This window comes from Anastrepha ludens, chromosome 4, assembly GCF_028408465.1.
Source record: "Anastrepha ludens isolate Willacy chromosome 4, idAnaLude1.1, whole genome shotgun sequence".
NCBI lineage: Eukaryota > Metazoa > Arthropoda > Insecta > Diptera > Tephritidae > Anastrepha > Anastrepha ludens.
In genome coordinates this window covers 60,117,863-60,135,456 of record NC_071500.1, presented here as the reverse complement: position 1 = coordinate 60,135,456, position 17,594 = coordinate 60,117,863, and the positions used below count along the sequence as shown (strand labels likewise).

Genomic DNA, 17,594 nt, shown 5'->3' with positions numbered 1-17,594 from the left:
ACAATTAAAGAAAAAAGTATTGTTAAAAAAAAATAATAATACCTGTAATACATTGTAAAACAATTTAAATAATTTTTTTTTTCGCTTTATTTTTTGCATTTATTAGAAACTATGTACATATCGAACATAACATTCCACCTAAAATATCCATGTTTACGCTTATGCTGTGTTCTTTTCATTTCATTCACTTGATACCTGTCTGCATCTCTCAAATGGTTTAAGATAATAGTTTTGAAAGGTTTACCACCGGGTTACTACAGCATTGCTCACTGCTCTTGCAACAGGTTAAACCTCCCACGTAGTCCCGGAGTCATAAGGAGTCACACAATTTATAAGCGGTACACGAGCTCACTATAAATTTTCTTATAAGATAGGTAAGACTACAATTGGCTCCAAAATTTAAAAAATGTGGTCCTACCTAAGCATCCTATAAAATACTACAGTTTAAAAATACTGATAAAGTTCTTACTTTATGTTCGGCCTTTAAATTTCTTTATTTTCTTTCGTTTCTTCTATTTTTATGAAGAAAGTTATTGCTTGTATTCTTTATTCTATACAGCAGAACAACACATGATAGACTTTGAATACGGACATGTGTATGGAAAAATATTTTAAGGGAAGATAAGGATGAAGGCTTTTGACGTCAGTAGACATAATCCACTCAAATGTACATCATCGTCTTTTCATAATACACATTAATGTTGGCCTTTTTCACGGTAATCGATGTGAATTGCATTGCTTATAAATAAAAAAAAATACCGTCATGACTTTACGGGCTGATATGCACACCTTGGTCTTCTTCGACTTGGGGTTCGGTGTTGATTGATTGGAGTCAATGGTGGGGAGTCTACAAACTACTTTTCAATTGTGATAGTTTTTCTTGTTTTTAGAGCAAAAAAATGTTTAATAAGCATATGGCATTAACTGATTTCGATATTTACAAAAATGTTTCAAATATTTGGCACATCAAAAATGTGATTATTGATAAGGAAAAAATTAGAATTAAAGTGGCAACAAGTTCGAGTAGCAAAAAGTGTTCAATATATATATGTAGATCCGTCAATCCATAGCAGTGCCGAAATTAATATTTGCTTTTAAGTACACATAAATCCTCTATTCCACAAAAAACCGTACTTTTTATAAATAAAAAGAACTTATGGTGCCTTCTTTTGAAATACTTTTGAATTCGGTATACAAGGCCAGCGTTGGCACACTCTAAAATAGGTATGTGTATATCAGGTATAGAAATAAGAATTACCTTACTTATTGAGCCATATTTGCTTAGAATGTTTTTTACGTATAAAAAACTTTTTTGTTGATTTTAGAAAATCGTTTGTTTTCTCAAATGCTTCAAAAAGAATATGGGATCACATGCAAATTTAATCATGTGGAGATAATGAAGGACCAGATTGCCCGTACATATCGTCGATTATTCCAACATAAAAAAGTGTGCGACTTCATTGAAAATATAAATGGAAATAAAAATTACCTATGGAAGTCATTGGAATGGAATAGAACATTTCTCAAGCAACTGTGTGTCACATTTTGGGCGAGCCTTCATGTCACCGCCAGGTAAATTAAATTGTACATTTGTGACCAAAACATCGGTCTGATTGAACACTGTGAGGCATTAAACGTTCTCGGGAGGTCTCCAACTTTCTGAAAATAAAGACTAAATATTACCTATTCCTGTAACTGCATTGGATGACGAAAATCACTATGAGTCGATTGAAACTATTTTAAACCCAATGACCACCAGTCGGTTCGAAACCTTGGGCCCGAAACACCAAATAATACGAAAGTTGTTTTCTAATAGCGGAAAATCATGCAAATTCGGGTATCGTAGTAGAAGGCAAGTTTATTGTTTAGTTTGCTGTTTGTATTGGTCACAATAAATACATTGGGAGTTTACATTTGACGAAAAGTGTCTCCGAAACGCAAATTCTAACGTGAGCAATTATGTTAAACCTTTTTCAGCAGTACTTCACAAATTGTCAAATGTACATCAGAAAAAAATTAAAAAATATATAATTGGCGTGCAAACTTCTGTTAAGTGTTTGGCCGAGCTCCTCCTCTTATTTCGGACGTGCGTCTTTATTGTTGTTCCACAAAAGTAGGGGCCTACAATTTTAAGCCGACTCCGAACGGCAAATCGTTTTTATGAGGAGTTTTTTTTATGGCAGAGACACACTCGGAGGTTTGCCATTGCCTGCCCTGCCGATGGACGACCATTATTAAAAACAACTTTCTCTTTTCATGTGTGGAGATTCGAACCTACGCATTCCCGAATGGTAGCTACGCCCCAATCCATTCAGCTAGAGCGATCGCATCAGGATAGTCAAGTAACATATAATTCAGAATATTAAACACACATACTTTAGAACAACAGGGATCGTGTCAGTCATCGATCAACTTTCTTTGCCCCGGGTGCAGTCAAATGTAGAATACCGCTTAGACAGTATGATTTTATGTTAAACAAATTTCGAAAACTTTTGTAATAGTTAAGAAAAGTAGTAATCCGAAATAATAATATTTTTATCGTTTATAAAAAGGTCGGTGAAAAATTGGAAAAAAAATTGCTTTCACATAATATGAGTGCGTTGAAAATTGAATTTATTGGTAAGGAAAGTGAAAATATTCGAAATTTATAAGACATATTCATACAAATCAAGGCGCATTATTAATGGAGGTGACCTCTGTACGTTTGATTGTCAAAGCAAAGTATTGGGAAACTAGAAAACCAATAATGAGTTCCCCTTGTTTCATTCTGAACTGACAACCACATGGACACGGCGAAAGAAAAAAAAAAACAAATCGGAAATTTCAAAATTGCTTTTGGAATAAAATATTTATCACTTTGAGTTTCTAACCGCTGCAGTTCATTGCTAAATTCTGCTTATTATTATTTCACAAATTTCGCAATCGTTGGAAGTCATGCTGTCTCAGACTATATGTAATTAAGCTTCATTCAAACTTCATTGTACGACGCATCGGTTACGTAAGAGGAAATTATTGTTTACTTTACTTAATGGCTCTGAACGTTTATCCAATCTTAGACTAAATTTCCGCGACTTTTTATTTGTCTATTTTTTTTTTGTTTTTGTAATTTTAACTTAATTAGTAACACAAATAATTTAATTAGACGCAACATACGCCTACATGCGTAGTTATGTATTTACCCATGTGTATGTACATGTATGCTACACATATATGTATGTACACCGCTTTCTCATCGTTCTTCACTCTGACACTGGAGTTTGTGATGACTAATTTAATTGAATTTAATTTAATTGGACACAATTTCAACTTATGGTTTTTGTTCATTTATATAACATTTGTACATACATATGTGGTGGTTCTTTTAAAATATGGTAAATATAGTATAATAAAGTTGTTTCGTAATTTCCAAACCAGTATACTGTACAAATTGTAAAAAAATTTAACATTAACTTATGCTTATAGAATTAGTATAAATTTCATACTGGAAATAACTTCGAATGCAGTTATTAATTTCAGTAATTCTTAGAAATACATTTTAGTAATGGCTAAAAATCCAAACAATGTCAATAAGAAGCCGCTCATGGTCCTCGTACTCGCAGCCCCTGAACCGCAAACTTTTCGAATCGTTTCCGTGTATAAGCCACGCCTGGTTAATAAACCACGAATACCTCGCAATTCCTGTAAGTATTTGAAATGTATGTATGAGTATATAGTATCATATATTAAAATGTGATTCAGATTCTAAATCTCACTAAAATATCAATAAAAATGATGCTTGTATTCATACAAACCTCTAAGCTGAGTCCTCTTTGGGTTCGACTTAGAACAAGAGTGTAGATAGAACTCTGCATATCGTTACCGCAAAATGTTAGTACCAAATGATCACTAACAGCTTTCACCACCTGTACAGTGCCTGTGAATTGTTTATATGAATTGAGCGCTACTAGTGAACCACGCTGTTCTCCAATATTAGTCCATAGGCCCGGTCTTTTCTCCGTATAATTAAACATATATTCCAGGTTATTATCACTCTCACTCCAAATCAATCGCAAGTATTTGGCTGACGAGTGATCATCGTATGAGTATTGAGACTGAACTTGATGTTGTTGCTGCTGCAGTTTGGCGCTTTGTGTTCGTCGCTGATTGTATAGCTGAGATTGCTGGTGGTTATTGTAATAATTTCGCATCTGGGACGTCCATAAAAAGGTGATAATTGTAAGTAAAAATATGGGAAAACTTAATAAAATATTTGGAAATTAAGTGTGGCACATGTAATACGAGTATATGAGTTAGACTAGATTGACTCAGCTGACCTAGCTTGATTCAGTATCTAACTGATGTGGACATGATTAATAGCCCAAATACAAATAAAGACTTTTTAAATAGAGACACAAATAGCATACGTAAATTTTGCAGAGCTTTATTTGAGAAAAAAAGGAAAATTCGTCACTGGGTGGACTAACCAATTTCTTATACTGTGAACGGCGTGAATCGCCTGACTAGGCTTATTGGCAACTGCAACACTTACGAATCGCTTAAGCGATTTTTTGCCGAGTTTAACAAATCGCTATGTTCGTTTATTTCTCGTGCTAACTGACACCAGTTGAACACACCAAGTAAAGCCAAGTCCTTCTCCCCCTGTTCTTGCCAACGCAAGGGACCCCTTCCTCTGCTACCACTAGGTGGTACCGCGTCAAATACTTTTATAGTTGGAGCGTTTGCCCTAATTAAGGAACATAATAAACGTTTTGCTTGCAACTCTGTTTTATATTTACTAATTATAAGATGGTAAAGTAACGAAAATATGTAACTTTGCAAGAAAAATTCTTTTTTACTCTATGAAAGTATGTAATATTCAGCTTGCTAATTGTAAAATATAATGCAACTCTGCATTTTATAAAGATTTTCGATAAGTATTCATTTTTTCTTACATAGCTGAAGTTTTTATATCTGCGCACTTATGCCTAAGGGTATTATAATTTTGTTAAAATAACGTTTGTATATAATGATAGATATAAACACATAAAGGGTTTTCCAATATGAGGAGGAGAAAAATGTTATTTTTTAATATAAATGATCGGATGTTTATTTCCTTATAAAGAGAAAGCTATGCCGTTAATAGCGGAAAATAACATCAGGCAAATGGCCGTGGTGGCAAATGACCACGCTTACAGGACAATATCCTTTTCATCAAATTTTTCATAACCGAATTGCAAAGTGGCTGCCCTATTTTACCACTTTTACCCACTTTTGGGTAAATGCGTGCATATCGGTAATGGCTTAATAATACTCGACCATGACTTAGTTCACGTATTGCCCACACCTCATTAAATTCGACATAAATATTATAGAGATCGGGAAAAACCACGCCCAATTATTATATGTTAAGAATAAATTTCCCTCCGTCCATCAAATTTTACAGGCCAACTGTCATTAGGGGTAGTCATACCAACTTCGGTTTGTTAGTTAGCAGTTTGGGAAATTTGTTTTGCCGTGAATGACCTTTTTGCACCAGCTAAATCGCTTGCGAGTTAGATGTGTTTCATCCAGTAGAAGAAAATATGCTTGAAATATCAAATTTTTGACTGTAAAAATAATTGCTGCTTATGTATATATATATATATATATAATTGGCGCGTACACCCTTTTTGGGTGTTTGGCCGAGCTCCTCCTCCTATTTGTGGTGTGCGCGTCTTAATGTTGTTCCACAAATGGAGGACCTACAGTTTTAAGCCGACTCCGAACGGCAGATATTTTTATGAGGAGCTTTTTCATGGAGAATATTCAAGAAATACACTCGGAGGTTCGCCATTGCCTGCCTAGGGGCGACCGCTATTAGAAAAATGTTTTTCTTAATTTTGGTGATCCACCGAGATTCGAACCGACGTTCCCTCTGTGAATTGCGAATAGTAGTCGCGCGCCGACCCATTCGGCTACGGCGGCTTATGTATGTTTATAAAAAATGAACTAGAAATTATCTAAAGATACAGCTGAAAGGGAATTAAATGACTTAATAAATGGCTCGTTAAGTAAAAAGTCAAAGTCAAACTGCGAAGCTTGACACTGCGATGCTTTGTTGCTGACCACTGAAGCGTTTTTGTTGGGTTTGCAAACAAAATATAGGTAAAAATATCAAGTAACGAGTCAACGAGACCCTTATAGCTTATGAGTTTATTTGCCCCCAAAAATTAACCGCATTAAATTTTACTAAAATGTTCGCGGGTGTACAAAGTTGAGTCCGAACCGAATTTAGGCTTCCTTACTTTTGTTACAATTGACTTTTACAGAACCATCATCTATTGTTATCATATATGTCAACCATAAATAAAGTATTCGGAAATCCGATTTTTTTCACCAGTAAAGTAAGGTGCAAATGTATTTTTATTGGACCCGCCGCGACTTCGCACAGGTATAAAATATATAACCTACGAGTTACATCTATGAACATGTCATATTCGTTTCCTCTGTGTAAAAATACATGGTCATACTAATTTTTATGACAATCGGTTGAACGGGGCAGAAGTTGCTACTCTGCAGCGCCACCTGGTGGCGAGTGGCATCAATGAGCATATTTTACAAACCTTCTCCGTGGAAAAATACATATATATAATATAATATATACCAATTTTTATAATAATCGATCCAGTAGTTTTTGAGTTCATCGATGACATACAGACAAACATTCATTTTTATATTTAAAGATTCCCTCATAACTTATACTCTAGAAATGTTCAACATTCTCAGAGTTAAACAAAAAAGCAAAAAATTTAAATATTATTCCAACCTATTATGTGTTTTGTTGCAGACATTTTTTCGGAGCTAGCAGAATTTTTTGGTTTCAAAAGAGCTTCCTGTGAGTAGGCGGAATGAAGAGAATAGAATTGAAAAAAAAAACTAAAACAAGGCGAAGAATTAGAAGGAACTGTATTATTTTGTTCAAGTATAAATTGTACATATTTTACGTATCGCTTTAATATTAATAATTATCAGTTATTATCTACAAACTTTTGAAGTATTATCATTAGCCTAGATTTACTGAGGAGACGAATTCTAACGAGAAGTTATACTGGGGAGAAAGATAATAATAGAAATAATAAACAAATCCATTGTTATCAAGTAAATAGAAGGATTTCACCCTTTTCCATCTCGGTGTAGAAACTTTTGATTCCTATGCCGCTACATATTTCAATTTGCATGTTGCATTAAACTAAACTGTGAAATAAGAATTCATAAATATGCTCAAACACAAGAAGTACTTACTTGGTCTGTTATGTCATTCAGATGTACTATTACGCAACTGTCATACTGGTATGTACCTGGTATATCCTGCGTATGAACGATGATCTCGTTGCCATACCACAATCCAGTGATCTGTAAAAAAGCAAAAAGCGAAACCATTCAAGTGTAATTTAGTAATGATTTGCTTGTGACGCCATGAAAAGTAAGTGCTTGTATATGTATATACATACATACATACATATCTACAAATATTCATACAAGCATTTATGCTCACATAAATATTTGAACTCAATCTTCAGACTTGTTATGTTGATGGATGTTAAATGGGCTCTTCGTTAATTGTATTATTAAATTTGTGTAACCTTTTGTTGACTTTCCGTAATAGTCAGCTCATGGGCGCCAGAACAGATTCGGTATTTGAAATAAATTTTTTCCAATATTTTCTCACAAAATAAATTGATTTTCTTTTTTATTTCAAAATTAAACTAGACAGTCGTGCATATTTTGATTTCAGTGTTCATTATACCAAAAGCTCATATTGCTTGATAATAGAGCCTGTTTGCCTGCAAAACGAAAATACGACCATCTACTTTTACTAATACGTGAATATCTTTAGCTTTGGGCTGATAGTAGTTAGGAGCACCAGTGTCATATCTTTCTCGTCACAAAGCAACTCTATTTTAAATATTGTAAATTAATAAATAAAAAGAGCATTCGATTGAAGTCATTCTGCCTCACTGCTGTGGCCACCATCCTAAACAACAAGTACAACATCCTCGTGTGCACATGTATAATGTTGGATAGCTTAGCAATTTAGTATCGAAGCAGAATGCGAGTATTTACATATATGGTCATTAAAATAGGTACGCTGCCTTTATCTATCATTTTTCTTGTGCCGCTCGGAAAAAATTAAAGCTATTATGGAAAGTTCGCTTGGTTTATAAATATCGTCACTGCTTTGTTATGAATTTAAAATACCCGTTATATTAAGTTACGTTATTTCAATTTTTTCAATAACAATTTGATTAAACGTTAGAAATAGTTAGAAACTGCAGTTTTAAAGTACCTTGCTTGTTTTATGAGTTTTAGATAGTTTTATAAGCTTTATTGGTTGCACAGATTCTAGGTTATTTTCATAAAAAATGATTTTGCGTGGCCGCTTTACGGATAACTCTTGCATTATAACTAAATAAACGAAAAAAAAGAAATGTAACGTAATTAGCGATTTAGATTATTGGGTTCGCAACTAACTAATTGCGGATTTCACACATAGATGACTTCAGTTGAATTTTTAGGTTTGCAGACGTAGTGCAAATGTAAAACACATTTTGTTATTTGATAGGTGGTAATTCAGCTGTCAATCAGTTAAAAAAGTTGTTTGATTGGTTGCGTAGTTTTCTTTTGGCGTTCGTTGAAAAATAGAAAATCAAAAGGAACATTTTCGTCATATTTTGCTTTTTGATTTCCGCAAAGCTCATAAAAAGTTATGTGCTGTTTATGTTGACGAAGCCTTAAAAGAACGGCAGTGTCAAAATTGGTTTGCCCAATTTCGTTCTGGTGATTTTTCACTCAAATATGGAAAACGCTCATATATGTACATGCATTGAAAATCAAATAAAATAACTTGGCTATGTTCAAAAACTCGATTCATGGGTTCCTTACGAACTGAAAAAACGCATTTAACGCAACGCCTTAACAGCTGCGATTTGCTAAAGAAACGTAAAGAAAATGATTCATTTTTAAAACGACTGATAACTGGCGATGAAAAATGGGTTGTTTACAACAATATCAATCGGAAAGTGGAGCAGGCCAGGTGAACCAACTCAAACAACATCAAAAGCGGATATTCATCAAAAGAAGGTTTTGTTATCAATTTGGTGGGATTGCAAAGGTATTGTCTACTGTGAACTCTTACCGCGCAACCTAACGACCAATTCTGATGTCTACATTGAACAACTAACGAAGTTAAACAATGCAGTTGAAGAAAAGCGGCCCGAATTGACAAATCGAAAAGGTATTGTATTCCATCATGACAATGCACTAGCCCACTCGGCAAAAATTATTGGAGCTTGGTTGGGATGTCTTGCCACATCCACCAATCCTGACCTTGCACCAGCTGATTACTTTTTGTTTCGATCTTTTCAAAACTCCTTGAATAGTAAAAATTTCAATAATGATGATGATGTCAAATAGTACCTGATTCAGTTTTTTGGCTAATAAAAACCAGAAGTTTTATGAACATGGGATTATGATGCTGTCTGAAAGATTGTAAAAGGTTATTGATTAAAATGGGCAATACATTACAGAATAGGGTTAATTAGTTCCATGAAAAAATTGTCTTTGATTTTCTAAAAAAAATCCGCAATTACTTTGTTGCCAACCCAGTAATATAAACTCCTATTAAAAATAGGTCGTGCGCTTTAGGAGCGGAGGCTTATTGTCAATCTTCGAAAAAAAAAAAAATCGTACAAATTTACAGATGAACCATCAGCTGTAAACAACAACATACGTGAGAACTGTCCGGCGTCGATTGTACATGAACCTACCAGGCAGAACAGTAAATTTAAGGAAGAGCAAAAGTTTTATTCAAGAGCACAAGTCATCGTGTGGACCAGAGGGTATGAAAAAATTATAACATAACATATTTTGGGGCGATGAATCAAAACTAAATTTATTTGGAAATGATTCTGGGCGAAATGTCAAACGTCTTAAACGACAATAGTTCTCTCCGCGGTTCACAATAAAACACAACGATGGTGACAACATAATGATTTCGGGATGCTCTCTTATAAAAAAAGGGATAAATTTATTCACAAGCTCATGCTTCAAGAAGTGACGCTACCATTTGCTGATGATAATATGTCACTTAGGCGGTTTTTTATGCAAAATAAAGACCCTAAACACTCCTCAATGGTAGTACGTGAATAAGTTTTACAAAATAATGTTAAATTTATGGATTTGCAAAGCCCGTCACCCGAACTAAACTCCATTGAAAACCTTTGGGAAGTTTTAAAGAAGCGAATCGGGAAGGAAACACTCAAAACTAAGAATGATGTATGGCAAAAAATCAAAGAACAGTGGTACTCCACTCCCACGGAAACCTGCCGTAGGATTATCAATTCTATGACGAATGGAATACAAAAATGGTGGACACAGTGGTTATTAATTAAACTTCGATTATTTAAATAGCATTTTTAATAAAATCCTTCGTTTCTTTTTGTATCGTATCTATTTATATTTCGTACTCTTTTAATGACCATATGAATATTTCCTTTTTGTTCCTATTGTCACTAGTTTAAGTTTTAAAATATCCTTGAATTATTATTTATATTTATTATATTAATCTATGAAATAAAAACCACATAAGCATATGTTTTCCTTTAACTCCTAGTAGAGCATAGGGCGTCACAATACAATTGAAAACTGTATCTGTTATTATTAATTTAAAAAACGTGCATTTTCCGTGTAAACGTGGTGGTCCTATGTTAATGACCATATGCGTATATATTGATATTATATAATTGGTGCTTACACCCTTTATTGCGTGTTTAGTGTGAGTCTAGATGTTGGATAGCTTTTTTATGAAGAGCTTTTTCATGACAGAAATACACTCGGAGGCTTACCGAAGAGGACGCCCGCTATTTTTCTATCAAATGGGCACTTCCGAATGATAGTCACGCACCAACCCAAACGGGTGCGACGGCCGCCGCGAGTGTACTTATTATTAAAAAAATCCAATTGGTATTTTTTTTCCTTTTTTTAACAGAGTATAATAAATTTTTTTGCAAACCGATTGGCAGACCGAATATATACATAGTTTAAGACATTGTTTAGGAGTTTCAAAGTGGGCAAGTCAAAGCAACATCCATATGAATCATCCAATTTTTTTTTGAATAACTTTTACTAAGTAAAAAAAATGATTTTGAGTGATGGAAATCTTTATTTTGACCTTTAGACGCTGCTGTGCTTGTCTGTTTGTATACTGCAGCTGTCTAATTCTCAAGTGTCAAATATGACATAAGTATGACACCATTCGCAAAAATGATAAATCTTCCGTTAGGGTGATTAGGAAGACAAACCCCATTCTGCCTTTAACCTGTATCCGAAAAGGTTTCTCATTTGCAAAACGGTTGGGAGCTACTGCATCCTTTCTTACATGTGTCTTCGAATTTGAATAAGTAGTCGGTTGAATAAGTAAATATAATGAAGTTTAATAGAAAACTGAACTTGTAAAATTCAACCTTTATGCAAATGCGAGCTGTCAAGAAAATTCCTCGAATGCACTTAAATATAATGTTATCACTATTTAATCAGTCCTTATACATGCATACATACCTACTTATATGAAAAAATATATATACTTGCATACGTAAAAAATTAATTTACAATAGAATGTATTGTTGATATTTGTTTCTAAATTTTCATTAGATTAATACGAAAAACATATTCAATGCGTATCTACATCAGGGTGATCGGTTGGAAAAACGACTACAAAAAGTGACCCTCTAAAACGTAGTATTACGCCCTCAGAAACATCAGAATATTGTGGATACGAGTATTACAAAGAGTCCCGCAATGGTTAGTTTATTTTTCCACATAAAGAGGGTTCAATATGTTTTAAAATTAAATACTCATTTTCTCACTTGAGGGAGTGATAAACATCCGGTTTTATGGTAGGGTACATAAAAATTGAATGTAGAGTTGGCCACTGCTTGGGCGCCATGAAAATCGCCTCTGTGTTCTGACAAAATAAAATATTTATAAACTGAGAAAGCGCAAAATCCTCGCATTGTTATAATCATCTTGAGCGGATTGTTATTGCTAGTCAGGCAGATTCATAGAATTTCGCGCTCACCAAAATTATAAAAATGGTATTTGCCCCACATCAGTGACGATTTTTCATGGCCAATCCTGAGCCCTTGCATTTCTATCGGATAGCATTGCGATTTCAATGTGCTTCAAGCCATTTCTTCGTACGGCCGGCCTCATTATATACATATTTACTAGTAAGTACATGTAGATGTAACTACAAACTGTTAGGCCTGCTTGAATATTCGCGCTATTTCAAAATGCAACAGTATTTCCACTACTAAAACTCCTACCGCAAAATTCAGACTTAGATAACTTCTTCAATGTAACACTGTTTCAATGTAACTCCCGCCAACTTGACTATCATGACAAGAAATTTTAAGCGAGTTCTCCCTCTTCCCCATTTCCAAGTCTCCTATAGAAGGCACTAAATGGAATTTCGTACATGTCACCCATATAACCGAGAAACCGAGTTGATAGGAAATAACTTCAGAAGTTTAGCTGATCCAACGTATGTGAGATTTAAAGAGGTACATGAGTACCTGTGCGCGTATTACAAAGCTCTGCTGTGGGTTGCCTTTTTTCCATATTTTGTTCCTTTACAACACTACATGAGATCAGCTTTGATATTGATTCGAGGAACAAATCGATATTTTTATCGACAAGTTTGGTATTTTTTAGCATAAACTTACAATTAAGATCTTCACTTGCTAACTTTATTTGTTCTTTTTTCAGTGCGTTGAAAAATTCATTTCGGAATTTACTCGTGCAAATTTTACTTATTTAACTTGAGTTTTGACGTTAAACCAGCAGACTTAGCCACTGTGAAACGCTGGTATATACAACGAGTTTCGACGTGACCGTTGATGCTTGCAGCATGAATTTCGTGATGGCCGTCCAAAAACGGTTGCAGTGCCAGAAACCATCGATGCTGAGCGCCAATTGATAGCGTCATATGACATACTATGTTCATAAAAAAATAGAGACATCTGTGGGCACTAGTAGGACTAGCATACATTCAATATTGCATGAACATTTGAATATTAAAAGTAAAATGCGAGGTGTACGTTTTTCAACAGCTGAAAAAGCTGTTGGAGGCTTTAAACAGCTGCTTTTGGAGGTATATATTTCTGAATGGCAAAAGTTCTTTGAGAATTTATTAAACGAATGTAGAACTGTATTGACTTCCAAGGATAATATAAAGAAATTAAAATAAAGCCAACTTCAAAGGCAAAGGATTTTAAGAACGCTAGAGTCGCCTTCAAGTTTGTAAGCTTTTCTCAAGAAATGTTTGTGGACTTGGAAAGAAAATTCCAAATTCCCTTCAAAGCACCATTTTCTAGCTATTCAAAAGTATCGGAATCTTCTCCTAGCTAGAAAGTAGACTTTAATGAAGTGCAAGAACAAAAAATGTATTTGCATAACAAATCTGCGCTATTATGGTTTCTTGTATTTTATACGAGTATCAAACAAACTCGCTGTTAATTTCAAAATCAGGGCACGAAAAAGGTCTTTAATTTTTTACCTCTTTTTGTTTTTTTAGTTCATATTTATAGCTCGAAAATATATACTTTAATTAGCTCACTACTCACTCCATGATTAAAATAATAAATCTTATTTAAAAAGTTTGATGCTCTAAGATTTCAAGGTAGCAGGGAAGTCAAGCAGTAACTCCCCGGATCGATACACACTTTGGACATGAAAAATCAAGACAACGGAGGTAAGGGAAAACTTCTAAGTGCATTTTTTTCTAAAGAAAAAACATCTGGCTTCCGGTGGCTTTATAAAACTGTAGTAAATTTTCTTTTTGTTGTTTGCTTAACACTTTGCTATTTAAAATAAAACATACTTATTTAGTACAGGTATTTTTAAAGTTTCAACATTTTCTTTAAAGCCTGTTAAATCTTTTCAAAAATCGATATAATAAAAGATAAATGTCAAATGAACGCACTTGTTCGATATCCACGGAATGTTGAGGCTTTATGTCCATGCACAGCAAAGTATTTGTGTAAATATTATTTCTATAGGTGCTTGAAGTTAGATCTTCATAGCTGTCATATTGACTAATGGCAAAGCAACAAAAAACGCCAAATTGTTGAAGCACAAGAAAGCGAATTAAAAAATGAAGAATCATTTTATATATTGTACGTTTTGACATAAAATTTAATTGAACAATTTTATTAACGAATTATTGTTAGATTCTTGCAGAAAGTCAAACGCAACACCGCACACAACGTTAAAGCTCACAGCACAGTTTTCAACTGGAGAGGTCGGCTCATCACTTAAAGCAGATCAGGAGCGTTAAGCGATATTTTCGCCAGTAGCATTTAACATTTGATTTTGTTACGTTTTGTTTTTGCTTTTATTTACGTTTTTGTTGCAATGCATGTACTATGTATATGTACACACATATGTACGAACTTCTTGATGTTACTAGCTATTGACATTAATAAAGAGGATGGGAGCTACTATTATTCCAATAACACTACGTGCTATGCTCTCGCTTCTGGAAAGCACGGACCAATTTAAACACAGAATTTGCTTTTCACAGATATATGTATGTGCAGTCGTATACATGCATAAGTATAAGTGATAACGCACTCACATATATGTATGTATGTAGTAAACAGTGGCGTGGATGGCATAAGAATATACATACATACTTTGAGTGGGTCGAAATGTTATGAAAATTGCATACCAATATACTACATTGGAAGAGCCTCAAATGGTAAGCTACGAGAGCACTGCTGAACGCCTCCACTGAATTGAAATGATCAATTAATTCTCCGAGTTCGCCAAAGGGGCTGATGTTTGCCCTTTACACCGTCATAAATGGCGTTGACCGTATGTACATACTGTATGAATGGTAGAATGGTCCAATTTTTGAGATATTTGTACAAGCATGAATCATACATACTGAGACAATAAACACTTTTATACCCAACGCAGTAGCTTAAGAAACCATGTTACTGTAATTATGTGTATACTTCAATGCAACCTTAAATAAAATATTCTTTTTTGCACAGGAAGCTACAGTTTCGAAATACAGTGCAGACTCTCCTAACGGACACCTATGTATATTAAACGGGCATCTTCCTTGGGCGGACACTTTTTCTATACCAAGTTGTAAGCATAAATTTCGGAACAAATTTTTTTCACTAAAGCGGTCGCGAATAGTTATTTTTCACAAAATTTACATACAAATCTCTTACCAAAAGGCGATAAGCTTCCTTTTCATAACAAATCAAACAAAACCCTCTGTTGATCGGATGCGAACTCCTCATAGGCGGGATAACTGCTAGGCGATTGTGGCCGAGTTTGACAAAGCGCGCTAGTCGTTTCTATCTCGTGCTAACTGGCGTCAGTTGGGAACACCAAGTGAAGCCAAGTCCTTCTCCACCTGATGTTCCTAACGCAGAAGATTTCCTCTTCTTTCTTTCAGAGCCCGAGCGTTTGCATCCATTCGGACGACATGACCCAGCTAACGAAGCCGTTGGATCTTTATTAACTGCACTATGTCTATGTCGTCGTAAAGCTCATACAGCTCATTGTTCCATCGCCTACGATACTCGCCGTCAAAGGTCCAAAAATCTTCCACATAATCTTACTCTCGAACAACCCAGGGGACGCCAAGTGTTAGTATCGTTCGTTGAGAGATGACTTAACTAATGAATTCCCTACTTAGTCCAAAGTAGTACTTGTTGACAACAGATATTCTCCGTTTGACTTCTATGCTGACATTGTAATCGGTGTTAATGCTGGTTTCTAGATAACTGAAGTCTCTTACAACCTCGAAATCATAACTGTCAACAGTAACGTGGGTGCCGACTGTTTGTTTGATGATATGCTTGCATAACACATGGGCTGAAAAGTCCCGCGCTTAACAAAGGAAACACTTTTTTTTTGGTTCAAAATTAGCCTTATTCTTCAATTTCCATCAAGAACAATGCTATCATTCCATCGCAGCTCTATCATTTCAATACCACTTTTGTAGAACCATTTATCTTTTGCCTCAAAATAGGCCTCAGTCTCAGCGATAACCTCTGCGTTCAAGCGAAATTTCTTACGGCGAGCAATTTGAAGTTCAGGTCGCATAGTTTCGCCATTGTTTTGCCATCATCAACACGTTCTTCTTTTTTTGGTGAATAATGAGCAAACGCGGACACAGAGCAGAGCTTTCTCATAGTCAAATGTTCATGCAATATAAAGCAAATATGATACGTTCTAAAAGGGAACTCCCTGGATAAGGTCTGATTTTTTTTCATTCACACATTTAGTTTGGCTTGCGAAGGGATTTGATACTATTATTTCTGGACAACGCAGCGTCTCACTCTTGTGATATAGGTTTAAAAAATATCGAAATAATTGACTACCTAGTAATACGATTTCAATTTGCCAGCCTTTAGATCAAGGAGTAATTCGAAATTTTAGAATTTGCTATCGGAACATTTAAGTTAAGCTTATCTTGATAAGCAATGCTTTTGTAAAAGAAGATTGCGCAAAGGTTCTAAAGGAAATCATAAAAAACTGTTCCCAAACAGCAGGGTTAGACAAACATAGAAATGTGTCGGCTGAATTCGAGCTCGAAGATGAGTTGCCGATAGCAACGCTGGCTTCGTTAATTCAGTTATCAAAAAATCCTTGGGGAATCTAGTTCAAATTCTGATGAATTTATAGCAATTATTACTTGGACCGCGGCCGCCGTAGCCGAATGGGTTGGTGTGTAACTACCATTCGGAATTCACAGAGAGAACGTTGGTTCGAATCTCGGTGAAAACACCAAAATTAAGAAAAACATTGATGAAAACATGGAAACTATTGACGCTAATAGCACTGGCTCTGAGAGTAGAATCTAATGAATTTTTCTCAAACGAAACGGCTTTGAATGTAGTTTCAAACTTAAAGCGATTTTGCACCGATGACTTTACTGCTTTGAACTGATAAAAAAGATGGGAAGCCAAAGCCAATCTATTATACGCTAAAGCCAATATATATACGTTTTATGTAGTTTATTGACTGAAATGTGATATTTATTTTTTTTTTTCGTACTTCATAAACGTTAATGCACATAAATGGAATAAAAAATAGTATTTAATTAGTTAATAAAATTAGTTAATAAATTAAAAATAAGTTACCCCTGCCTTGCGGACAAAAGTAGACTGACGATAAGTTTTCACTCGCGGGAGGTTTCACTTTACATGTACTTCGGTTCAACAAATAACTGAATTTTTTATTTGAATGAACTGCGTTGGAAATCTTGTCCACATTTGTTTGTTTTTTTTTTTTTGCGTAGGTATTTTCACTTTTGAGCGGAATCATTCAGATTTTATAGTAGTGCGTGCTTTATAACTGTTTAATGTCTTTTCTTAATTTCGGGAAGTGTCTATCTGAAATTGTGCCAAAATATCATATGTGGAAGCGTAGTAAACCAAAGCATATGACACAATTAAGTTTAAATCGGATTCCGAACTGTAATTCTTGGTTTACCTGGAAGAATTAAAAAAAATTTACTCGAAGTTGTCGTGTGAGGATCAGGAAAATAGCAG

The 17,594-nt window shown here is 34.7% G+C and overlaps 1 protein-coding gene across 1 annotated transcript; it reads right to left on the bottom strand.

Moving 5' to 3' along the window:
• Positions 1–2,590: 2,590 nt before the first annotated feature.
• Positions 2,591–14,321, bottom strand: LOC128862569 (uncharacterized). The gene is made up of 4 exons (XM_054101276.1): positions 14,000–14,321; positions 7,261–7,371; positions 3,792–4,187; positions 2,591–3,678 (listed from the first exon to the last, which is right to left on the bottom strand). Exons 1-4 carry the CDS (start codon positions 14,204–14,206, stop codon positions 3,523–3,525), a joined length of 870 nt encoding a protein of 289 aa, XP_053957251.1. The 5' UTR covers positions 14,207–14,321; the 3' UTR covers positions 2,591–3,522.
• Positions 14,322–17,594: the final 3,273 nt, after the last annotated feature.